The sequence below is a fragment of the Terrapene carolina genome, unplaced genomic scaffold (genome assembly GCF_002925995.2).
Source record: "Terrapene carolina triunguis isolate 2854851 unplaced genomic scaffold, T_m_triunguis-2.0 Scaffold210, whole genome shotgun sequence".
In the NCBI taxonomy this organism is placed as follows: Eukaryota; Metazoa; Chordata; order Testudines; family Emydidae; genus Terrapene; species Terrapene triunguis.
The window spans coordinates 16,018,293-16,043,977 of record NW_020664561.1 but is presented as its reverse complement, the minus strand read 5'-3'; the positions used below and the strand labels follow the sequence as shown (position 1 = coordinate 16,043,977).

Genomic DNA, 25,685 nt, shown 5'->3' with positions numbered 1-25,685 from the left:
TGTGTGTGTGTGTGTGTGTGTGTGTGTGTGTGTGTGTGTGTGTGTGTAAGTAAGTAAAAGAGTCGGAGTGCTGGTGTACCCGTTCCATGGCCACGTGCACAACCAGCGATGCCGGGGGGGGTGGGAAAACAACTTCCGCCCCCCTTAGCCGGTACGAAGTACCTGCCTTCTGCCCTCTTGGGTGTGTGGGCGCAGGACGCCGGCATGTGCCACACTGCTCCTGCAGGTTGTAGAACAGCGTTGTGAATGGGCAGAGCTACGTGTGTCAGGCCCCGGGGCTGGAGAATGTCTAACAACTGGTCCAGTTGGTCTTGGACCTCTTCCAGGGCAATGCCCAAGTCAAAGGCCATGCTCTGTACCAGCTCCTGGTACTGGTGGGGATCGTCAGGAGGCGAGAAGGTCGAGGGATCAGGGCCTCATCTGGAGAGAAGAAGGCTGCTGTCAGGGCCGGTAGTACTGGATCAAGCATTGGGTCCTCTTCCGGGTCTGAGACCATTGGAGCCAGCGGAGGGGCTGAGGTGGTTCTGGTCTGAGGCTGCCGACGGTGGGTATGGGCAGTGATAGGGGTCCCACGTGGGTCAGTGATGCCATGAGGCCAGGTCTTAATGGTACCGCAGGCCCCATGGATACTGGTACCACCCAGGTGAGCCCGGAGCATAGTGAGCCGGAAAAGGCATGTGAGCCCGAGAGTCCGCATTACGCCGAGAGACTGGGAAGAAGGACATCTCTTCTGCTGAGAAGCCCTCCGAGTCCGAAGAAGCCTCCAGCAGTGCGGGTGTTACTGCGATTGCCGGGGGTGTGTCGCAGCTAAGGAGGAGTGACTCAGCCACTGGTGAAGGTGGCCAGGAGGCTGAAAGAAGCAGTGAGGGCAGGTACAGCAGCTCGAGATGGGACAAGGGGACCAGCGGATCCATCTGGCCTGGAGTCGAGGGCACATCCCATCCTCTGCCACACTGAGCAGGGGTATGCAGAGCACAGCCTGGAGAGTGCTGCCCTGGCTGAGTAGCGCGCACAGGCAGGCTGTTGGGACACTTGGTCGTCGCTGGAGCTGGCGGGTCTCGCTTCTGCTTTTCCTTGCCCCCCTGGCTTAGGGGGTGGCCCTGTAGGGCCGTCACATGACATCTCATCCGACCAAACCCATCTTGGGGAGGAAACGAAGTGTGGCTCAGCAATCTGCGACGGAGACCTGCTGCAGTGTTCGTGAAAGCACTTGTGATTATTCTTGTGTGCCTTTTCGTGTTTCAGTGGTGCTGATGGATCCAGGTGTGAAGCCGAGGGCAGGGCACTTACCGCCAGTGATGGGCTGTGCACCACCAGCACGAATGGTCCGGGATCAGACACTGCACGAGGCTGGAGTGCTTCCACCATGAAGAACTTGCAGAGGCGCTGAAGACCAGCATTGCAGGTCCTTGATGGGAAGGACTTGCAGATATCGCAGCGGGTGACAAAATGTGTCTTGCCCAGGCAGTAGAGGCAGCACATGTGCTTGTTGCTCACGGAGAACGAGTGAGGGCAAGAGGCGCAGTTCTTGAACCCCGGAACATGGGGCATATTGCCCCAAATGGGTCAGGAGAGGACCTGTAAGGGGCTACTATATAAACTGACTAAACTAATGTATTTACAGAAGTATGGAAAGAAAGAAGCAGAACTCCCTATCTACCTACAATGGATCATCATTCTCGTAGAGTGCACGAGCGCGAAGAGAGGATTCTGACTCCAGTCATGTGGTAAGAGGGAACTGAGGGCGCATCACCCCACACAGACTCCTATAACCTCACATGGAGCACGTGGCGACGTAAGGTGGCCGTGTGGGTCAATGGACACTGCTGCTCTAAAACTTCTGGCTCCAGTGCATGGCATGCATGTGCACCTGCATTTGGAATACATATAGGGGCCATTACTCGAAGAACAACAGTTATTACTCTTCTAATTGGTAAGATATGCAGTTCTGCTCCTCTCTGTCCTCTTCATCCATCTTCTATTCTGTCCTCTCTACTACTGCCATGTGAAGGACACATAAAATTAAAGGTAGCTCCCATTCTGTTGCTGCCATATGAACAGGTCACTGTAGAAAGTTAACTTGTCATTTTCCCCACCACCACACGTGCATATATATATATATATATATATATATATATATATATATACACACACACACACACACACATGCTCTTCTTCATTTAGGGGGAAAGGTGATCTAATCAACTGAGTATGGGATTGAGAGTTAAGAAATCTGGATTTTATTCCCAAATCCTCTCACTAATTATCGGCCTTGGATCAATCTCTCAACCTTTATGGGTCATTTCCCCCCAGCTACAAAATGGAGATAATACTTCCACACCTGTGTAATTTTGAGACTGACAAATGGAAATCACAGTATAAATTGTGAAGTACTTCATCTTTGCTCCTTTCGCCTTTCCAGTTCTCCATAGTGTAGTCCTGTTGGTTAAAATGCATAAAAGTCTAATCAATTTGTATTAAAAATGAAATATTTGATTCCAATATTTTATGGATGGTTGGGGAGAATTATATAAATATCTAAGCAATACATATGTGGGAGGCATTTATATGGTCCTCATCCCCATGATATCTAAGTACCTAGACAGAGCTACAAAAAAACCTTATTTGTGTGACGCCTCACTTGTCCTGACTGGATCAAGGCAGTAAAGGGAGTACACAGCACATGGATACATTCTCTTTATAATTCTCTGTTAGTATGATTCTAATTGAATGGCAGTATTTTATGTTTAAACATGCAAAATAGAAAGCCTGTGATACTGCCAGAGAGGGTACATTTGCAAGGTTCAGCGTATATAGCCAATTTTCTGCCTCTAGGTTTGTTTCAGAAACTATTCTGAATTTTTCAGGTAAAAATGAAGGTCTCTGAAATCCTGGACTGACTTGAGCCCTTCTGGCTTTTTAGTTATCAAGAAGTAACTGGAATACTATCACAAGTTCAGTGGTATTTTTTGTTATGAGAGCATGTATTTCCTGCAGCATCTCGTACTATTCAACTTGAACGAGTTCTTGAAGGGGTGTAAATCTAAGAAAGAAATTTGGTATGATGAAACTATGGCATTTTATAGGGTGTAAATCAGGGTAGAATTTGGCCCCAAGTCTGCCAATGTCCTGAATATAAACTAGCTGTGATCTTTCCTGGCACCGAATGGTAATAGGCTGGTTTCCATGTGTTAACATTGTTATGTATCAGTGGGACTGGGGCCCTAATCATTGAGAGATCTTTTTTGAATTTTATAGATAAAATGTACAAATACTCACACATTATCATTAACTCTCTCCTTTCCTCCCCTAAAATATTTTTTTAGCCCCTGCTCCTAAGTCTTCTCATGAAGTGCTGAAAGAGGCAGACACAGATGTACAAGTTCTTCCTAACTACTCCACACCTCAGAAATCAGATTCCTATTTTAATCCCAAAATGAAACTCAACAGGTGAGGGGGGTAGTGGGGAGAGGTTGCAATGAAAATGCTCTCACTTAAAAAAATTATCCCAGTAAACAGCCCACTATGATGTCTAGAGGAATAACATTTTTCAAGCAATAAAATAAGGTGCCCAATATAGGAAGGCTCCATTTTGATGCTTTTCTAATTTTGCTCACTGAACTATCTTCCTTATATACTGCTGCGAAGACTTTTTTAAATTAACAGAAATAGTCTTCAGAACAAAATGTGTGTGGAAGATGTTCTAGTTTCTAAGGAAATAAAGATGCTAGCTTATGCAGCAGTGTGGGTTTTAAGGGGAAAAAACCCACGCAAAGCACACTTGAGGACTCAGAAAACCTATTCAATGAAATGTTTTCCTGTGAGTTTTTGTGAGTTCCCAGGACTAGACACCACCTAAGTGCTCTCCTCCAGCACAGCTGAAGCATGAGCATACATATCTCACATCCTACGACTCCTTTTTATAGGTCCCACTCTATTGGAGCAGATTCTTTCCTCTAGCTCCTCTTCACATCATTCTTTTTAATGTCAGTAGAGTGGGTAGTTGTTTCATCCTCAGAAAAGTCATAACCTCACCCAATTGCTGCAACAACAAAGCCTGTTCCCTGAAACACTGAAGTTTAACTACCCTTCAGTCATTTCCAGAAGGAACCCTGCCAAAGATAATTTTGAATCTGTCTGGGGAAATTTCTCAGGCCAGTCTAAGAAGATTGCTGGTTATTTCCAGACAGCTATTACTAGCAGTGAATGGTTTAAAAAAAACCACCACCAGTAATCTCTCTGGTCTGTTCTTTTATAGAGCACATTAACTTCCTATAGAAAGCAGCGCAAACCCGAAACAAACAGCATAGACTCTTGAACCCCAGTTAGTGTTGTCTAACCGGCAAGTGGAATCTCAAGTTCTTATTTTTCATATTACTTTTTTGCCACACAGTGAAGAATTCCATTCCACTACAAACTCTTAGGCCAGGTCTACACTACAAACTTATAATGGTGTAACTACATCACTCAGGGGTGTGAAAAATCCACACTCTTGAGTGACATATTTATACCAATCTAACCCCTCATGTAGATACTGCTATGTCAATGGGACAACTTCTCACGTTGACATAGTTAATCCACCACCCTGAGAGGCAGTAGCTGTGCTGATGGGAGAAGCTCTCTTGTTGGCAAAGTAGTATCTTCACTAAAGCACTACAGCAGTACATGAAGACAAGCCCTTAGGCCAGCAGTTGGTACTTTAAATGGCCAAACAATTTGCCTGCGTACCAAATTTGTCCTGCTACATGGACTCACTGATCATAGTAAGAAACTGTTATATAGTGGTGTTTTATATCTCAGTGCTCCCTGGATAAGTGTTAAAGTCAGCACTCCTAGAAAGTTATCATTGGAATTAACTTAAGAATATTTGGGTACTTTTAGACCTACAAATGCTGTTTAAGGAAGCAGAAGGTTTAGAAAACTTGGTGGCTGTTAAACCCAGTTATTGCAAAACCTGTTGCTGGAAAAATTACCCTAAGATGGAAGAAACAAAAATATGTGAAATACATACTCTAAACTTTATTATACACCTTTTTATCTTCTAGGCAACTGATATTCTGTGCATTAGCTGTTTTGGCTGAAGAACGGAACCCGTTAGAATGTTTGGATGCATTTGGGGCCACCGGTAAATAAACTTTTGGAATCTCATTTTACTTTCTTTAGATTTCTAATTTTATTTTACAATTTGTAGCAAGTCCCTCTCATGAGAAATTGACATTGTATATTTAAGTATTATGGGGTCCTTGCTTAGGCAGACTCCTTTTGACTTCCATGTGTTTTCCCCCAAGTTAAGGAGATCAGGATTTGGCTCTAGATGTGTAAAAGGACCATCAGTATCTTGGAGCTGAATTTATTGATGCTCAAAGGAAGAATTTTTACATTTTAAAACGCATAAAATACCGTGCGTCTTAACTTGATGAGTTATGTCCAACGTCCCATGTATTCTGATTCCATAGTTGTGGAGTTTGGCTTTAAAATCAACCCCTAGTCATAGAACAGTGCCACTGAATCCAAACTTTCATTTAAAAAATTGTTTCCAGTCTTTATATTTATAAAGAAGAATCCTGACCATGAAATTAATGTAAACCAATGCGGTGTTATCTTCCTGAAGCAGTAGACAGTGAAACAATAGATTGGAGAGGTGTGAACTATCCCCATGATCTCAAACAGGAGTTAGTTCTAAAACCTGAAGACAACAATTTAAATGCAACATTTATGCTAAAAATGCTCAGCAGTTAATGTCCTGCTAATGTGTTTATTGCACAGTTCCAAGCCACACCAAAAGTGTTAACTGCCTCCTATCCAGATATCAAAACCTCCTGTTCCCCCCCGCAACAGCTTTTACAATACAATCACATATTGTTGTTACAAATATCTGCAACACATCAAAAATTTAAAATTTAGGGGCAGCATAAAAACAATTTAATATTAGACTAACAAGGATTGCTATATTAGTTAAAATGTTAATTTTCCTGTTTCATTCAGTTAAATTGAAAAATTGAGGTGTTGTTTTTTTTATCTTGCTCTGCTACAGAAGTTCCAGTCTGCTGCATTAGAGTGTTGCACAAGCCCAGGGGACTTGCTACAGATTTGAGGTCCAATTTGTTTCACAGTACACAGAGAATTTTTATATCTATGGCACTTATCTTGTAATGAGAACTGGATAGGCAAACCCTTGTGCCCATATAGACTTCAGTGAGTCTTCACACAAATGCTGGAGTTTGCCAACAGAGTTCTTGCACGATGAAAGCCTGAGTATGGATCACATTTCTGTATTATGCACATTTAGGGTTTGATTGTTTTTTTATTGAAGTTAAGAGGATCAAAAACCAGGCCTTTATTCTACTGCATGCAGCCAACCTTAAAATTATGCACTTGTCTTTCTCCTCAGGTATAATGGGATTACAGTGGGCAAAACACCTTGGAAATTCTGTGAAGGTTACAATTAATGATTTCAATGAAAATTCCGTGACAATGATTCAGGAAAACTGCCATTTAAACAAGATGAAGGTGATGATGAACCCTAAGGAAGAGGATGACTGTGATGAAACTATGGAAGAAGGAGAGGAAAATGTAGGCATTATTGATGTGACAAAAATGGATGCCAATGTCATAATGCACTTGAGATCCTTCGATTTTATGTAAGTGAAGAGTGTTTGCTACTACAAGTTTGTCTTTACTCGGTGCTTTGATCTTGACTGTAATTTAATTTTTTCCCCAGTGATTATTTAGAGAAGTCTGAATGGACGAGACATCGAACAGCGGCTGGTTATTTGCTTATTAAAAGTTTAATTGTGTAGCATCTGAAGTACTATGTAAATAGAGACTTAATTTTAAATCTTTTAAAAAATAATCACTGGGAAAACATTTAAGCCCTTCTTGCATCCAATGTGGAAAATAAGCACCTGGGTAATGTGTGTTGGGTGCTATGGTCAGGCCTGGTGGTTGGAGCCAGGGTTGAGAACAAGTACCAAGGTCGAAACCAGCCATAGAGTCAGGACCAGGACAGTGCTGAAATCGGGGTCCAGGGATAGGCTGTGGGTCAGAACTGATGTCAGAGTCTATAGAAAAGCCAAATCAGGATCATAGTTGGAGTCTGGATGCAGGCCAAAGGTTGAAGCTGGGTTGGAGTCAGTCTGGAGGCAAGGGCAGGGCTGGAGCAGGGTCAGAGTAAGGCATGGGCAACGCTGAAGTGGGCTGGAACAAGGCTGGGGCAGGAACAGGAACCGGATCAAGGGCAGGCGGGAAGCCTAATGACACTAACACTGCAAGCCAGCAGGAGGATTCCTGGCTAAGTAGTGCTGTTGTACAGACTAACTTGCTACTGGGGGTCATCTGGGGGTGCCTGGGGGTCATCTGACCCAGGCTCTGCCCAGGAATAGGCTGCTGCAGTATGCGTTAGTGCTGAGGCTCTGCTTATGGGCTGAATCCCTGCAATTGAGTTGCTGCAGCATGCCTGAATGATGAGCAGGGATCCTAGTTTTCCATGATAAAAAAAACCCAAAATTCTCCAATAAAAAACCATAAACATCAAGTGTTTTTCCCATGATTATAATGAAATGCTGAACTTTAGTTTCCCTAATCACAATAGGGAGCCCAGCCGCCCGGGGCTGACAACCCAAGCCCCTCCACCCAGGGCTCTGGCTGTGTGCCCCGGTTCGGTTAATACGAAGAGCTGGATAATGGAGGCTCAGATAACATATACAGTAGAACCCCGTTTTTCTTTTTTTTACAAAATGTAAAAACTAAAGACTGTAAAATTCTGGATTTTTCCATGGCAAAGGGATCTCTAGGATCCGTGGTGATGAGTTACTGCAGGCTCTGTTGGAGGGGGAAGTCACGGCAGCTGAGTGAGCGGTTCTGGTTTGGCTGCAAGTTTGCCTCACAATGTGTATGAACATTTTAGGCCAAACTTGTGGATTTTTGGTATAACTTCGTCTATTTGGGGAAAAATGAAATACAAGAATCTTTTTTCTATAATTTTAGCCCATTTGAAATTCGTATCTGTGCATGTAGTTTTTAATAAGGCCGCATGTTTATGGATCACTTATTGTAATCCATTCTTAAATAGTATGGCTGATCTAATTAGAATCTAAGGCCAAAATATTCAAATTTTAGTGCCCAAATGCAGGCACTAAATCCATATGTAGACATCAAATTAAATGGTCTGATTCTTAGAGTTGCTGAGCATCCACAAACCAATTGACTTCAGTGGGAGTTGAAGTTTATTTGTATATTTTGAAAGGCATGGGAGAATAAACACCGGTATCTTGGCCAGCATTCTTCTTAGTTCAATTATCCAGCATGCTAGGATGGAAGAGAAATTGTGCTGTATGTGTGATGACTATTGCATTACTGAACATGTTCTGCCTGCCCCCTCTAACTTGTTGCTTTGTAAATTATTTGGGCATGTTGGAGGTATGGAAGGTGTGTTGTAAAATCAAATTCTATTTTTATTTTACTTCAGATGTTATGGATGAGGATTTTTTTAAACAGTTTTTTTCTCAGATAGCTTAAAAGCTAAGTAGTTATGTACCAGAGATGCTTCTCAGTGTATTTTTTGTTTTTAGACACCTGGACCCATTTGGAACAGCTGTGAACTACCTGGATTCTGCATTCAGAAATGTAAGAAATCTTGGAATAGTATCAGTGACATCCACAGACATCAGTTCTCTGTATGCAAAAGCTCAGCATGTGGCCCAGCGCCACTACAGCTGTAACGTTGTCAGGACGGAGTACTACAAGGAACTGGCAGCTAGAATAGTAGTTGCTGCTGTGGCCAGGTACTATTACAACACATGAATCATGGTTAGCTCTTAAGCTCTGGTAGAAGAGGATTGCTAATGCACGCTTTTGGTGATTGCTAAAGCAAGTTGTGTGTCTTTGCTTTTCAGAATTCCTTAAGCTCTACAAATTAGGCATTGAAATATCAATTTTGTACTTGATTTCAAGTTCACTACTCTAGAACAATTTAAGTATTTTAAACTGAAGTGACTGGCAAGATGGCAAATGGGTATGGAGTGTATTATTAATCTTCAGAAAGAAAAGGTAATATAATGCAAACTTGAATAAATGAAGATTTTAAGTTCCTTTTTCATTTGGTGGTGATTTAATGCTGCCTAAGCCTTTATAAATACTTCAGAAGCTATTAAAGCAATTAATTATCCGTGGGAAAGAGCATTAAATTAGATTTGCTTTAAAAGGAAATCAACTCATTAGTGTCAACTTTCACAGTATATTTCATAACAAGCAAACAGATATTCATCCCAAAATCGACCCCCTATCCTCAAGTGTTTACAAACAATAAACACAGTGTGGCTAAATTTTTTGCAGGTTAAATATTATGGTTAAGGAAAAAAATGATCCGGTGCTGTAAATCTATTACTTACAAGTAAATCTACTTATAAAGCAAATATGATATGGTGCTTGCCCTGCAAACCCTGTTAACGATATTAGTCCTTTCTCATACAAATATTCCCAGTGACTTCATAAGTGTACTCAGAAGTGAAAGTTGGGGGTTTGGACACTAAATCAAGACATACAAACCCAGATCAAGATAATGGAACAATAGTTCAGGGAAGAGTGAGTGGGAGATAAGGTGTGAAAGATCTTCAGACTCTGTAAACGAATCCACTCACTGCTAGATGCCCCCTTGTGGCCAGGAGTAGCATGCCAGCACGATCCAGAACTGTGGTGGTTTCTCTATCAGAAACTTGGCCCTCTTGCTGGGTCATCATCTTAAGTCCATCCTTTCTCGGGTCACAGTCATCCAAACTAAGAGTCCCCAAAATATTTTTGACACAAACAAAAATCCTTCCCCCACTGTAGAGTTCTTCCTCACCCTGTTTTCAACACAGCCTGTAGCCCCTTTGCTGGCTCAATAACCATTGTGGAAGGCATTATATGCCCCTTTCCTTGGGGCCAGTAGGGGACCCTCTACTCTGGGTTCCTGTCCAGGGGTCCTGTACTAAACAGATAGGTCTGCTCCCTGACCTGAGCTGCCGTTTTCCACGGGCCACTTCCTACATAATCTCTTAAGTTCTCCTTTGGGTATGTCCATTTTGTCCCCGCTTAAGCAGGGTCTTTCCCAGGCCTCTCTGCAGGGAGAGCTTTTCCAGACTGTTTCCTTTTTGGTCTGGGTCTCTCCCAGGCCTTCATGCCTGTACAACTTTTCCTTACTGCCTGAGCTTTCTGCCTGGTTCTTTCTCCAGCCCTTTCCCCAGCTGGGCTTTATCATCACTTAAGCCTCATTCCCCTCAAGTGGGACTCATTCGGTAATCAGACTGGTTTAGCCCCATGCTCTCCAGCCCACAGAGCAAGCTATCCTATTACAGACTCCATAGTCAAATATATTAAATTGGACTTGTTTAGATTGTCTTGTCCAGCTCCTTGCCCATGCTAGCTTATTCCCTATAGCATATTCTCCAGTACTATATCTCATTTAACTTTTAAATAATTCTAGCACTAAGGGTTTCATCTGTCCATGTAAAACCACACCACAGGCTGAGATCTCATATAAATAACTTTTCCAGAGTGTCAAGCTAAATTTTCCTTGCTAATTTTCACTTTGCTTCTAATTACACCCCTCCAAAGTACCCTAAAGGATTCCTCTTTTCTTGGTAGTTCAGATATTAGTAGCTAGTGATTTATCTCCCCTTAGTCTTCATTTAACTTAGATCTACTTATTTACTTTCTATAATCTTTCCTTTGAAGTCTATCCCTCCAAGTCTTCTCAACACCTAGGAACCCAAGTCATGGACCAGCACCCTATTGTGCTAGGTACTATACAAACACAGAACAAAAAGATGACCCCTGCCCTTCAGAGCCCATAGTCTAAGTGGAGGCTGGTTGTAGACAGTGTAGGATTTTTCCAAACAATGGATGATCGTAAATATATATATTGCACAAGGTGGAACGTCTGGGAAAGTTAGTCTTTGTTGAATTCCTATGGTAATATGTTATCTTTTTGCTTTTGTAGAGCTGCAGCTCGATGTAACAAAGGCATTGAAGTTTTGCTTGCAGTAGCTCTAGAACACTTTGTCCTAGTAGTGGTGAGAGTTTTGAGGGGACCATCTCCTGCAGATGATTCAGTCAAGAAAATTCGGTATCTTATCCACTGCCAGTGGTGTGAGGAGAGGATTTTTCAGGAGGGTAATATGGTAGAAGGTAAATGGATTTTCCTTGGGTTTCTTTTAAAGGTATAATCCATGCATGTTTATTGTTTGTACCTATGTTAGGCGCGTGGTAAGTTCCAACATGTAAAAATACTTGCTTTCACTGGAAATATTTCATATATCGAATTGTGATAATGATCGTGCACATAAAGGAGAGGGATTTCCATTATAATCCTCTAGTTTAAAAGGGGTTCTTTGAGTAATTGTTATATGGATCCCACTGTAGGTGTGTGTGCACAAGCTTGGAATCTTTTGACCAGCAGTATCCATTGGGGCTACCCATGGCACCCTACATGCCCTCACACCACACCACCAGGGGCTTGTCATGCCTGCTCTGAACCCTCACACCAGTCTTTTTCAAGTCAGTCAGTGACTACTTCTGCTGCCCAAGGTAGGAAGAAGCAAAGATCTTCAGACACTGCTCACCACCAATCATAATTTCCTGTACTGGCCAAGAAGAGATCTAAGAGCCACTCTTCTGACTTGTCCAAGCCAGCTGCAGCGAAACCCAACTGGCACTGGGAGTCTTCATATGCTACCAGAGTCAGGAGATGCGAGGCAAAAGACACCAGTCAGTTTTCAGCAACCAATGCCTCAAAATCAGCTCTGATGTCATTGGTACTAACAGATTTGGAATCTTCAGTACCATGCTGTAGCAGAAAACCTCAGTCTCTTGAAGCATTTTTTTTGGTACCAGTATGGTCAACACCATCTTCATCAGTATAGAGGTCCTCGACTCTGGCTGCTGACCCGGTGATGACCCCAGAACCAGAGCATCCACTTTTGGATATTTCTCTGTTACCTACAGTATCTATGTCTGTCTAGGTATCGGGACCCAGAGTACCAGTTATGACTATATTGCTTCATCTGTCTTCCTCAATACCAATCTCGGTCTCAGAGTTATTGCTGGATCTTCTCAACCAGTGTTAACTTCTCAGAGATCTGCACCTCCCTTAGAGAAGTATTACTTGTTGGCATCATCATCATCATCTTGGGGGCATAGAAGCCCTTCTCCTAGGTTCTTTTTTCCTTCTCCAAGCTGTGTTCCTGAGAGGGACATTGGGAGAAGTTCTTGTAATCACCGAATACATGCTTCTGAAGACCATAAGCTTCTTGGATTCTACCTCTGTTGCATCATATGCCTTTTCCTTATAGAATGCAATCCTGGCCATCCTGGCTCACCTGTAACCCTCAAAACCCATTTTCTTTTCCTTATGTGAGATCCAGATGTAAGAACAAGTTGGCTCCTTTTGGAGAACCTTCTCAGGTGGTATACCTGCCACAGCAGGGTCGTCTTCACAAATTGAGCCAGGACCCACAGAGCGATAATGCATATCTCCTGGAAAGGTATGAGGATGCATTTTTTCCGTGTGTATTTCATCTTCACCAGATGAAACAGTTACACCATCAGCATCTTCCACTATTGATGACTTCAAGGACTTGCAGGAACTTCTTAAAAGAGTGGCTAATACTTTGGAGATTCCATTGGAAATAGTCCAGGAACATCCCTGTTATTCAATATTCTTCATCTGTTCCCTCAGGGCCATTTAGCAATGCCCATTAATAAGGGTATTTTTGCATTGATCAAGGACGTCTGGTAGACCCCAGCCTCCATTTCAGCCACGTCTAGGAAGTCATTTTCCCCCTAAAGGGTTCAAGTAATTTTTCCATCCACCCTGCCCTGGGATCATTGGTAGTGGCAGTGGCTCATGAAAAATCTAAACAGCATCTTACTGTGAAATCCACCCCTGGTATAAGGAATCAAAACTCTCTTTCGGGAGAAAAATATACTCAGCTAGCCTACAGTTCTGTATAGTCAGTTACCAGGCTCTGTTGGCAGACTATGATACAGTGGGATACAATCTTTCAGTTTGTCAAGAAGCTACCCCTGGACTCCAGAGATGAGTTCAGGGCTATGATTACAGTAGGTCAACCTAAGAGGGCCATGATGTTTTAAACTGAACAATGAACAAGAAATTACCCTTTCTGAATGATTTCAGAGCTTTATACCCCAGCTCTGAGCAAGAAGTAAGGAGCCAGAGACCTTCCTTGTCTTACTCATACCACCAGATGGCTCCAGACTCTTCCAAGAGACTGTGTTTCCAGAAGCAGAGATGCCCTCCATCTATTGAAAGTGCACATTCTTCTTCTGGTTAAGGAGGGAAGGATTGATGCTGCTGTCAAGAGTCTTGGACTGATTTTCAAGGATCTGTACCTGTTCTCCCCTCCTTTGGCAATGGCCTACCCCATCCCTCCTCATGATAATCTGCTGTTTTTTTGCTCTTCGGGAAGATGCATTGCTGATCAGAAAGGGATCCTTTCACCCCTATCCTGTTATTTCCCAGAGTCCTCAGGAAGATGACAAAGGTCAAGGTCCAGTTGATAATGGCCCGGGCATATCAGTTCTGGTACTCCAACTTCTGATGCACTTATCCCTCCATACCCTTCTACCACTTCCAAGCCATCTTGATGTCATTTCACAGAACCGGGGGCTTGTGTTACATCTGGAGCCAGTGTCTCTGCCTCTGACAGCATGGAGAGTAGCTGACTAAACTGGGGAAAGGAGCAAAGCAGTACAAGACATTCTAATCCAGAACAGAAAGGTTTCCACAGGACTGACTTACAGAGCCTAAGTGAAAGCATTTTTCATTATGGTCCATTCAGAGATACTTTGAACCCTTGGAGTTTTCTATTCCTACTATCTGCTGTCTTTTGAAACAATTGGGTCTATCCATCAGAGTATGTTTAGCAGTTGACTTTGTATATCATCCACCTATTCAAAGCCATTTGTTTTTTAACCACCCTACTGTGTCAAAGTATCTAAAACGACTACTAATTCATATGTTCCCTCTAGTCAAGCAGCCTTTTTCTACGTGGAACCTGAATATGGTACTTTGGTCATTTAGACTTGTCATGATTTAGACAAAAATCAAAATGTGCATTTGTCTTAAAACCTTCTGGAAAATTACGCTGTTGGAATTTCTCATACTACTTCTCTACCCTACTGGTGGTGGTTGGTAGTTTTGTTGGAGATGTAAGGTTATGAAAAAAGGGTGTTAACAAAAAATCTGCCATATTTTTGACATGTAAAAAAAAAAAAATTCGCTGAGTATTTTTCCAAAGATCTTTACTACTCAAACTTCAGATAAATCAAATATTTAGTTCTTAATGAAGACAAGTGCCTTTAGCATATCTGAAATATTTTAAAGAACAGTTTGGTGTACACAGATAGTGCATACAAGATTATTCTGCAATTTGAGAATGTATTGAGTTGTGAAGCTCCAGAGTACATCCAGTTGTTTATCTGTATCTTATTTGAATGTCTACAATGAGAAATAAGATAGGATTAACTAAAGGGCCCGATGCCTTGGGCTGTTAAGGTATTAACACTTCTTCTTAAGACAAGGATGCATTTCTTGGCTATACGAGCATTAGACTGCAATAAGTATAACATTTTCTTTTCATTCTTAAGAACAGAAATAAAATTGTCACCTGTATAGGTACAGTGTTATGGCTGAAATTTTAAATGCACAAATTAACAGCATTCAGAGTCCTTCAACCTACTTGTATGTGCAAGGGAGCTGAGCTATGGCCGTCATGAAAATCCTACGATTCAACTTAATTTTGTGCACATATGCAACCATAATTTTTAACAATTTTTTGCATAATGCAATTTTCCTTGAAAAGTTTTTGTAGTTAAAACTTTCCTCGGCAAAAACAAGTTTAAACGCACTAGCTAGAAGTAGTTATTTAAAACACATACCAAGTAATATGGAGTTCTGGTTTTGTTTTGTTTTAATTTAAAAATAACTAAAAAGTTACAATGCCCCTCATTAGATTCCAGCAGACACCAGAGATAGTAACTTGTAACAACATTAATAAAAGTTGGAGTCTCAGGGGTTTTTACAGTTGTTTATTTTCGGTTCTGATGTTGCTTGTCCTATTAAATGCCTCTACTTAGGCAGAATTACTTCTTGTCGGGTGCAATATTTCTAGTATCTAAAACATCTCTCTCATTTTGTTTGTTAAAGTGAATTCTATAGATTGTATTTTGAAATCACTTAATTCTGTTTTCTGTTACAGAAAACCCTTACCGGCAACTACCTTGTGACTGCCATGGCAGTATGCCTGGGAAGACAGCAGTAGAGCTTGGTCCTCTGTGGTATGTACAGCACACAGCGTAACAAAAGTGAAAGCTTGTTTGTTCGTACAGCAGTAAATTTATATCTAGCAACTGAGATGGATTTGGCATCTGGTTATTTAATTGGAGAGCTGAGTAATAAGAAAATGAGTTTTCCTAGTCATACTGGTAGACAGCAAGCAGTGAGTTTACTAAATAAACAATAGTGAACTAGTTTTCAATTTCACATCCTGGAGATATTAAAACAATTACACTGCACAGGAGAATCTGGCTGAGTAGCTTGATGTTTTGGGACCAGAGAACTAGTATACATTGAACTGTAATTGATAACTAACTTACATAATATCTTAATACCTATGCACTTCCAGTATTATTAAATAACTTGAACTGTTTGATGGTAATCAGCAGTGGTGTTTATCCTTGGGTTTTGGATTGAAATAATAGTTAAATTTAAATGTGAGCATTTCAGAACTAGATTATAGAAACAGAACTAATCCTTAGCATTAGCCCTGCTTTTACTGTTTCCAAATACTAGTAGTACACCACCCTAATTTTGGCAGTGCATCCCTGTGATACGGGTATCATTTCCATTTTACACATGGGGAAATGAGATGAAGTGACTTTGCCCAAGTTGACACAGTAAGTCAATGGCAGAACTGGGATTAACACTCATGAGCTCTTGGCTTTCAACACATGACCCTGAACGGCCACTACCTAAAACAAAAATAATTTTAATTGTATCACAAACTATGTACCCCGTTAATATAAGTATAGTTCAGCAGCTACTCAGTTTGTGGAAACCACTTCTAAAGGAGCAAAGGCCTTTTGCTGTAAATCAAAATCCTTTGTCATACGCCAGTCTCCTTATTTCACTGGCGTTCTATTGCACTGTCCAGGTCAGGGTCCCTCTTTAACACTGGATTCCTCAGAAGAATGCTGTTTGAAGCTGTTCAGCACGGCTTGGATGAGATTCAGCCACTTGTAAAGACATTAATCTGTGAAGCAGAGTGTACAACTCTAAAACAGTTTTCAATCCATGGTCCTGCCAGCCAGAACAAACAAGGTGAGATAAAATGGCAAATTGTTTACAAAAAACTCATGGGATTTTTAAATGTCTAAAACCAACTGAAAATTTCTTGAGCAAAAGTAACTGTAGTGGTGCATGTTAAAAGAAGATCAGGAACATGTTTCCTCTCACAAAGCATGGGACAATAGTTTTGCCATATTATGGGGCTTTTGTCATACTCTTTAAACCTCTGCTGTTAAGGGCTGCTCAAGACAGGGTGCTAGACTTAAACCAGTATGGAAAAATCCTACGTTAAGTAAACTAGTGCTGACACAAGGTGCCATGCTGACAGTCCTGCAGTCCAATTTATTCACAAAACAGGCAGCAGTAGCAGAAGCTTCCCATATACTAGCCTTCATACTGCAGCCCTGAGGGGGAAGTTCCTCCCCTCTTAGCGAGATGGGACTCTGCCCTTCATGCTCAGTCAATCCTGGGCTTCTCTACAGAGACTGCCAATTGGGGGGGTATTGAGATGGCTGTCTATAGTGCGATTCTATTCTAATACGAACAGTCTAGAGGCTACCACCTCACTTCAGATAAATCACCATATAGTAATTTTACTTGAATATTGTCCTATGCCAGATTCAAACTGATAAGTGTTTAGTGAAAGTTTCCATAACCCATTACCTAGCCTTTTACTTTGTCTAGAAAGTTTGGGCTTTTCCCCTTTCAAATTTTTGTGGATCCCTTTATAAGGCAGCAAAATAAGATCTATTTACAACGTTGTTTTGTCACACTTCAGATTTAATTTGGACTTTTGTATTCTAGAAGAATGTGGTGTCTTTATTAAAACACCAGATACTGCTGCTGACTACTATGTGGTACAAGGTATGTAGTTCATCCATCACACCTACATGCACACCCCTTGTGGTTTGTGCTAGCAGTAACCACAGTCAATGAAGGAGGGGTGGGGTGTTAAAGTTGGGGACAGAATGGTTTATGTAACCTTGGCTTGTGATTGCCCCAACTTTTAATGCTTTTTTTTTTTTTTAAAACGAATGTGCTCAGTGATTTACCTCTTGTGAAGATTAATGAAACTTTAAAAATATTTTATCTTTACCCAAAATAGTATTTGCTGGGAAAGACAGAGCCATTACTACATGAAGTGCACTATGTACCTTTGCAAGTCTAGTTTATCTGTGCAGCCCTTGACTCCTATGGAAGTGAGTTATAGAAAACTTTAAAATTATCTGTTAAACTAGACTAGATTTCAGGTACCTTCAGCTTTTAAGGAATGAGGGGTTTTTCTCCCCAGAAGTGGTGTATTTGTAGCTTTAGTTCAATCAGTCTAAGGCCTGGTCTACACTATGAGTTTAGGTCGAATTTAGCAGCATTAAATCGAATTAAGCCTGGACACATCCACACGACGAAGCCCTTTTTTTCGACTTAAAGGGCCCTTTAAACCGGTTTCTTTACTCCACCTCCGAGGGATTTAGCGCTAAAATCGGCCTTTGCGGGTCGGATTTGGGGTAGTGTGGACGGAATTCAACGTTATTGGCCTCCGGGAGCCATCCCACAGTGCTTCATTGTGACCGCTCTGGACAGCACTCTCAACTCAGATGCACTGACCAGGTAGACAGGAAAAGCCCCGCAAACTTTTGAATTTCATTTCCTGTTTGCCCAGCGTGGAGAGCACAGGTGACCACACAGAGCTCATCAGCACAGGTAACCATGATGGAGTCCTAGGATCGCAAAAGAGCTCCAGCATGGACAGAACGGGAGGTACGGGATCTGCTCGCCATATGGGGAAACAAATCAGTGCTAGCTGAACTCCGTAGCAGTAAACGAAATGGCAAAATATTAGAAAAAGTCTCAAAGGCCATGAAGGACAGAGGCCATAACAGGGACGCACAGCAGTGCCGCGTGAAAATTAAGGAGCTAAGGCAAGCCTACCACAAAGCCAGAGAGGCAAACGGAAGGTCCGGGGCAGAGCCGCAAACATGCCGCTTCTACACGGAGCTGCATGCCATGCTAGGGGGTGCAGCCACCACTACGCCAACCGTGTGCTTTGACTCCATCAATGGAGAATCACGCAACAGGGAAGTGGGTTCGGGGTACAAGGAAGATGATGATGAAGACAATGAAGATAGCTCACAGCAAGGAAGCAGAGAAACCGGTTTCCTCAACAGCCAGGATATGTTTATCACCCTGGACCTGGAACCAGTAACCCCCGAACTCACCCAAGGCGTGCTCCCAGACCCTGAGGGCACACAAGGGACCTCTGGTGAGTGTACCTTTGTAAATATTACACATGGTTTAAAAGCAGGCATGATTAATTTGCCCTGGCAATCGCGGCCAGTACAGCTACTCGAAAAGTCTGTTAACGTGTATGGGGATGGAGCGGAAATCCTCCAGGGACATCTCCAGAAAGCTCTCCTTCATGTACTCCCAAAGCCTTTGCAAAAGGTTTCTGGGGAGGGCTGCCTTATCCCGTCCGCCATGGTAGGACACTTTACCACGCCAGGCCAGTAGCACGTAGTCTGGAATCATTGCATAACAAAGCATGGCAGCGTATGGTCCCGGTGTTTGCTGGCATGCAGACAACATCCATTCCTTATCGCTCTTTGTTATCCTCAGGAGAGTGATATCATTCACGGTCACCTGGTTGAAATGGGGTGATTTTATTAAGGGGACATTCAGAGGTGCCCGTTCCTGCTCGGCTGATCAGAAATGTTCCCCGCTGTTAGCCACGCGGTGGAGGGGAGGGGTGAAGTGATCATCCCAGAGAATTGGGTGGGTGGGTGGGTGGGGGGTAGTTGGGTTTGTGCTGCATGTTAACCCGGAAACCGCAGCCCCTCCTTTTACATTGCAAACCCATTTTAAATGGCCAACCCAACGGGTGCTTGGTATGGGAAATGAGGGTGCTACTGTTTGAAACCATTCCCACATGTTAAGAAGGTTGAAAAAGCCAAAAGACTGTGGCTTACCATGGCTGCCTGCAAGCCGAAATCTGTTGCCTGGCACTGCGTGAGTGATCTCTCACACCAAACCGGCAGGCCCTCAATATAAGAGGAAAAATGCGACCTTGTAACGAAAGCACATGTGCTGTGTAATGTGAACAGCAAAATGTAACGTGAAAGAGTGTACCCATTGTTCTCTAAAATGTGTCTTTTTTAACCACCTCTCCCTTCTCCTCCACCAGCTGCAAATGTTTCTCCTTCACAGAGGCTAGTGAAGATTAGAAGGAGAAAACGGCGGACGCGTGATGATATGTTCTCGGAGCTCCAGATGTCCTCCCACGCTGACAGAGCACAGCAGAATGCATGGAGGCAGTCAATGTCAGAGTGCAAAAAGGCACAATATGAACGAGAGGAGAGGTGGCGGGCTGAATCGCGGGCTGAAGAGAGCAAGTGGCGGGCTGAAGAGGATAGGTGGCGTCAGCTTGCTGACAGAAGGCAAGAGTCGATGCTCCGGCGTATGGTTGAGCTGCAGGAAAGGCAGCAGGAGCAGAGACCGCCGCTACAGCCCCTGTGTAACCAACAGCCCTCCTCCCCAGGTTCCGTAGCCTCCTCACCCAGACGCCCAAGAACGCGGTGGGGGGGGCCTCCGGCCACCCAGTCACTCCACCCCAGATGATTGCCCAAGCATCAGAAGGCTGGCCTTCAATAAGTGTTAAAGTTTTAAACTGCAGTGTGTCCTTTTCCTTCCCTCCTCCCCCACCCCTCCCGGGCTACCTTGGCAGTTATCCCCCTAGTTGTGTGATGAATTAATAAAGAATGCATGAATGTGAAGTAACAATGACTTTATTGCCTCTGCAAGCGGTGCTCGAAGGGGGGAGGGTGGTTAGTTTACAGGGAAGTAGAGTGAACCGGGGGGGGGGGAAGGTGGCGGCGGAGGGTTCATCAAGGAGAAACAAACAGAAGTTTCACACCGTAGCCTGGCCAGTCACAAAACTGGTTTTCAAAGCTTCTCTGATGCGCACCGCACCCTGCTGTACTCTTCTAACCGCCCTGGTGTCTGGCTGCGCATAATCAGTGGCCAGGCAATTTGCCTCAACCTCCCACCCCGCCATAAATGTCTCCCCCTTACTCTCACAGATATTGTGGAGCGCACAGCAAGCAGCAATAACAGTTGGAATATTGGCTTCGCTGAGGTCTATCCGAGTCAGTAAACTGCACCAGCGCGCTTTTAAACGTCCAAATGCACATTCCACCACCATTCGGCACTTGCTCAGCCTATAGTTGAACAGGTCCTGACTCCTGTCCAGGCTGCCTGTGTACGGCTTCATGAGCCATGGCATTAAGGGGTAGGCTGGGTCCCCAAGGATAACGATAGGCATTTCAACATCCCCAACGGTTATTTTCTGGTCCGGAAAAAAGTCCCTTCCTCAAGCTTTTGAAACAGACCAGAGTGCCTGAAGACGCGAGCATCATGTACCTTTCCTGGCCATCCCACGTTGATGTTAGTGAAACGTCCCTTGTGATCCACCAGGGCTTGCAGCAGCATTGAAAAGTACCCCTTGCGGTTTATGTACTCGGTGGCTTGGTGCTCCGGTGACAAGATAGGGATATGGGTTCCGTCTATCGCCCCACCACAGTTTGGGAATCCCATTGCAGCAAAGCCATCCCCTATGACCTGCACGTTTCCCAGAGTCACTACCCTTGATATCACCAGGTCTTTGATTGCGTTGGCTACTTGGATCACAGCAGGCCCCACAGTAGATTTGCCCACTCCAAATTGATTCCCGACTGACCGGTAGCTGTCTGGCGTTGCAAGCTTCCACAGAGCTATCACCACTCGTTTCTCAACTGTGAGGGCTGCTCTCATCCTGGTATTCTGGCGCTTCAGGGCAGGGGAAAGCAAGTCACAAAGTTCCATGAAAGTGCTCTTACGCATGCGAAAGTTTCACAGCCACTGGGAATTGTCCCACACCTGCAACACGATGCGGTCCCACCAGTCTGTGCTTGTTTCCCGGGCCCAGAATCGGCGTTCCACGCCATGAACCTGCCCCAGTAACACCATGATTTGCACATTGCTGGGGCCTGTACTTTGTGAGAGGTCTATGTCCATGTCAATTTCCTCATCACTCTCGTCGCCGCGCTGCAATTGCTGCAATCGCCTCCTCGCCTGGTTTTGCTTTGGCATGTTCTGGCTCTGCATATACTCCAGGACAATGCGCGTGGTGTTCATAGTGCTCATAATTGCCGCGGTGATCTGAGCGGGCTCCATGATCCCAGTGCTATGGCGTCTGGGCTGAAAAAAGGCGCGAAACTATTGTCTGACGGAGGGAGGGAGGGGCGAGTGATGACATGGCTTACAGGGAATTAAAATCAACAAAGGTGGCTGTGCATCAGGGAGAAACACAAACAACTGTCACACAGAATGGCCCCCCCCAAAGACTGAACTCAAAACCCTGGGTTTAGCAGGCCGTTGATTTCACGGAGGGAGGGGGAAGCAAATGAATACAGAACAAATCTGGTCCATCTATTTTTTACATCTTAAGCTGGCAGCAGACGGTGCAGCATGACTGATAGCCATCGGCATCTTCTGGGTGCTTGGCAGAAGATGCTGTACTTCGACTGCTAGCCATCATCGTCAAGACGGTTCAATAGGACTGCCGGCAGGACTGAGTCTCCAGGAGACAAAACATGTCTGCCCAGGTGCCTCTGACCGAACTCACTGAGGAATACAACGATGGATACCAGTCGTAATACACCATCTACTGCCAAAAGGCAAGGAGCTGCTGCTGTGTAGCAATGCAGCCCCACATCTGCCAGCACCCAGATAGCCAATGATGGCTACCAGTCATACTGCACTGTCTACTGCCAAGAGGCAATTAGCTGCTGCTGTGTAGCAATGCAGTACCACGTCTGCCGGCACCCAGATGACATATGGTGACGGTGAGTGAGCTGAGCTGAGCGGGCTCCATGCTTGCCGTGGTATGTTGTCTGCACAGGTAACCCAGGTAAAAAGGCGCGAATGGACTGTCTGCCGTTGCTCTGACGGAGGGGGAGGGGCCTGACGACATGTACCCAGAACCCCCCACGACACTGTTTTTGCATCATCAGACATTGGGATCTCAACCCAGAATTCCAATGGGCGGCGGAGACTGCGGGAACTGTGGGATAGCTACCCACAGTGCAACGCTCCGGAAGTCGACGCTAGCCTCGGTACTGTGGACGCGGTCCGCCAACTTAATGCACTTAGAGCATTTTATGTGGGGACACACACAATCGACTGTATAAAACCGATTTCTATAAAACCAGCTTCTATAAATTCGACCTAATTTCGTAGTGTAGACATACCCTAAGCCAGGAATGCTACCTACAGAAAAGCAATAGAGGCCTAAGGTAAGTTTCCCACAGGGGACTGAAACGTTAAGCATTGCAACGCTTATCATTTAGGTACTCTACTGCTTAGTGAAATCTACAGCTCTGAGCTGGGCTCCAGTGCTCCGTATACAATGCGGGGGAGAGTTAGGGATCCACAAAATCCAGCTCACTGAGTTGCCACTACAAAATACCAAGGAGAAGGGCGAGTCCTGAGCCCTGCTCCTCAGAGAGACTTATGTGCCTAACTCTGGGCTGGAGGGTGCATCCCTCCACTCAGGAGTCAAAGCCATGAACCCGCTCCTGAAGATTGCAAGCAAGGGCTTATGCACCTTTCTCGCACACAGACTGGGTGCTGGGTGGCATCACTAAGTGCTACAATAGCGCTGGTCAAATGTATATAATTTAGCCCAGTGCTAAGAGCACTCACCTACCATATTGGAGACCTAGTTTGATTGTCCCCTCTCACTGATATCAAGAAGAGACTTCAGCTCTTGTCTCCCCCTCTAAGGATAGTACCCTAACCACTGGGGTTTCTGTTTCTCCTGTTGAAGCTGTTCCACTATATATAAATAAATATGTACTGGAGCTGGAGGACTCTGTAACATGGGTCTCCCATGTACCTAGTGGGTTACTCTGGCCCAGTACATATTAATTATATACAGTGGAACAGTTTCAACAGAAGAGAGATCTGCCTCAAAATACCCCCTAGCACAGTGGTTATGGCACTCTCCTGGGTGGAGACAGACCAGAGTTCAAATCTCTTCTTCATACCAGGGGGGCGGAGGGGAATTAAACCCAGGTCTCCCACATCCCAGGTGAGGGCTCCAGCCATTGGGTTAAAGCAGTGATTCTAAGTTGGCACCACCATCTTCGGTGGTTTTTGTGGGGCCTGATACAGTGGGTGGCTTCTGAGAGCACTTGCCCGATAAGCAGGGGAATACTTAGTTTGAGGATCCCACTGGACTTAGACACCCAGCTGCCTGGACTGAAGCAACTGTGTGCACACTCAGTAATTGATTTTTTAGGTGGCTACAGCGTTAGGCAGAGGTTGAGGACCTACATTTTGGATCTTGCCCCTAATGAGCATTTCTGTGTTTCAGGTAAAAGGAAAAGTAATGAAATGAGTAGAAACATAGCAAAAAGACAGAAGTCCGAAAGCAATGCTGAGCACCCTGCATTTTACTATAATATCCATAGACATAGTATCAAAGGAATGAACATGCCAAAGTAAGGATCAAGTTCCAGTTTCTGATTTCCAACAAAATCAGTGTGTAATCTGTGTTGAACCAACTAATCAGTAATAACTTTCTCTATATTTTTTTCAGGTTAAACAAGTTCTTACAGTATCTGTCCCAAGCTGGGTATAGAGTAAGCCGAACCCATTTTGATCCCATGGGAGTTCGCACAAATGCACCCTTGGCACAGTTTAAATCTATCCTTGTGAAGTACAGCACTCCCACGTACACTGGGGGGCAGGCAGAAGGTCCTGTCCAGTCCACTGAAGATGCCCAGGCAGGAGACAATGTCCAAACTGCTGTAGCTGACAAGTCAGGAGACATGGAGTTCACAGAAGATAATAAATCAGGAGACAGTCTCACGTTCACAAAAGACATCTATAACGATAACTTTACTGCTGCTGAATGCAAATAATGTGTTAATTTGAGATTTGCAACTAAGCCCTACTCATGTAAACCAATCTACAGAACTGGTTTTGAAAGCTTGGGTTGCCAGTTATTTTAATGCTTGGGTGACATTTTAGAATTACACAGAAGAACTTGTAATTGATCACAATACATATGGTCAAGTTACAATTAGAGTGGAGAAAAACTATAGAGGGTATTGACTTTTATGCTCTTGTCTTTCTTTTAATCAATGGCATTTTGTGACTACCCCCAGCTCTTCGAAAAGCCTTATTCAAGCTCCTAGTGCAATTTCCAGTACAGTGGATAAGTGATGGGGCCAAAAGTCTTAAGCATTTCCGTAAGTGTTGCTAGAGCATAACCTAAGTATGAAATGGGCCATCATGCCTGCAGCTTGATTGGTTAGAGTTTAGCAATAGGTCAGACACCAAAAATGTTGCACTATAAAATGTGGTATTAAATTTAAGCAAGCCAGAACATTTTAAATAGGTACAATTATATCCTTAGGTAGCAAACTTTGCTTTTACCTAAAAGCAAAGACCTAAATGCAAGTGGATCAGGAATGAAATTAAACTTTTTGCTATTTGAATTTTTATCTTTAGCTCTACATAGCTATATATTTGAAGTGAATTAGCTACTTTGTACAAAATAACAATTACCTACTGGTAATAAAGGAGAAATCTGGTAAACTATTGGGGAGAGAGGACTGAGTGGCAAAGAGTTAATTCACCAGGATTTAACTCATCCAGCATTTAAATTGTCACTGGTACTATTTGATGATTAAGTCAATACATCTGAACTCTAGTCAGTTAGCTGGCAGTTATCTAATTTAACCTGCTTGTGAGATTCCTTTTACGAGTCAATGATTAAATTTTTACATAAACAGGTTATTTTCACTATTTGAACCATCTCTTGTGGTACAGGTTGAAAAAACACATTTAATAAATAGTCATTCCTTTTAAAAAATGTGAGTGTATATGTGTGTGTATATATATATATATATATATATATATTTTTTATGGCTGAAGTAATACGATATATATATATATGGTATTACTTCAGCCATAAAATCATATGGTTCATTTTAGTGTAGCTTTTTCCAACTGTTAGAATGAAGAATTTGGTCCAAAACTTCTGACGTTCGCTAGTTCTGATTTAGGAACAACTGTCTTATACTGCTTTTAAAACAGGATCTTCCATACAGCACAGGTAATAATTTTAGATTCACGCTTAGTCTACAAAGTTTTGGCGGCATAACTATGTATCGGGTAGGAGATTGAGGGGGGAAAAAATCATACCCCCTAAAAACCAACGTAAGTGTGCCAAAAGAAACTCCCCCCATGTAGATATAAGTATGCAGCCAGAAGAGTGTTTCTGGTGGCTTAGCTAATG

The 25,685-nt window shown here is 43.5% G+C and overlaps 1 protein-coding gene across 1 annotated transcript in view; it reads left to right on the top strand.

Moving 5' to 3' along the window:
• LOC112103413 (TRMT1-like protein) overlaps positions 1-24,798 on the top strand; it is a 56,973-nt gene extending 32,175 nt beyond the window's left edge. Inside the window, exons 7-16 of the mRNA XM_026655530.2 lie at positions 3,327-3,450; positions 5,046-5,125; positions 6,392-6,641; positions 8,571-8,783; positions 10,979-11,166; positions 15,258-15,336; positions 16,212-16,378; positions 17,150-17,209; positions 23,754-23,880; positions 23,979-24,798. Coding sequence (XP_026511315.1) covers positions 3,327-3,450; positions 5,046-5,125; positions 6,392-6,641; positions 8,571-8,783; positions 10,979-11,166; positions 15,258-15,336; positions 16,212-16,378; positions 17,150-17,209; positions 23,754-23,880; positions 23,979-24,303 — 1,613 coding nt within the window. The 3' untranslated portion in view covers positions 24,304-24,798. The remainder of the gene's footprint in view (positions 1-3,326; positions 3,451-5,045; positions 5,126-6,391; positions 6,642-8,570; positions 8,784-10,978; positions 11,167-15,257; positions 15,337-16,211; positions 16,379-17,149; positions 17,210-23,753; positions 23,881-23,978) is intronic.
• Positions 24,799-25,685: the final 887 nt, after the last annotated feature.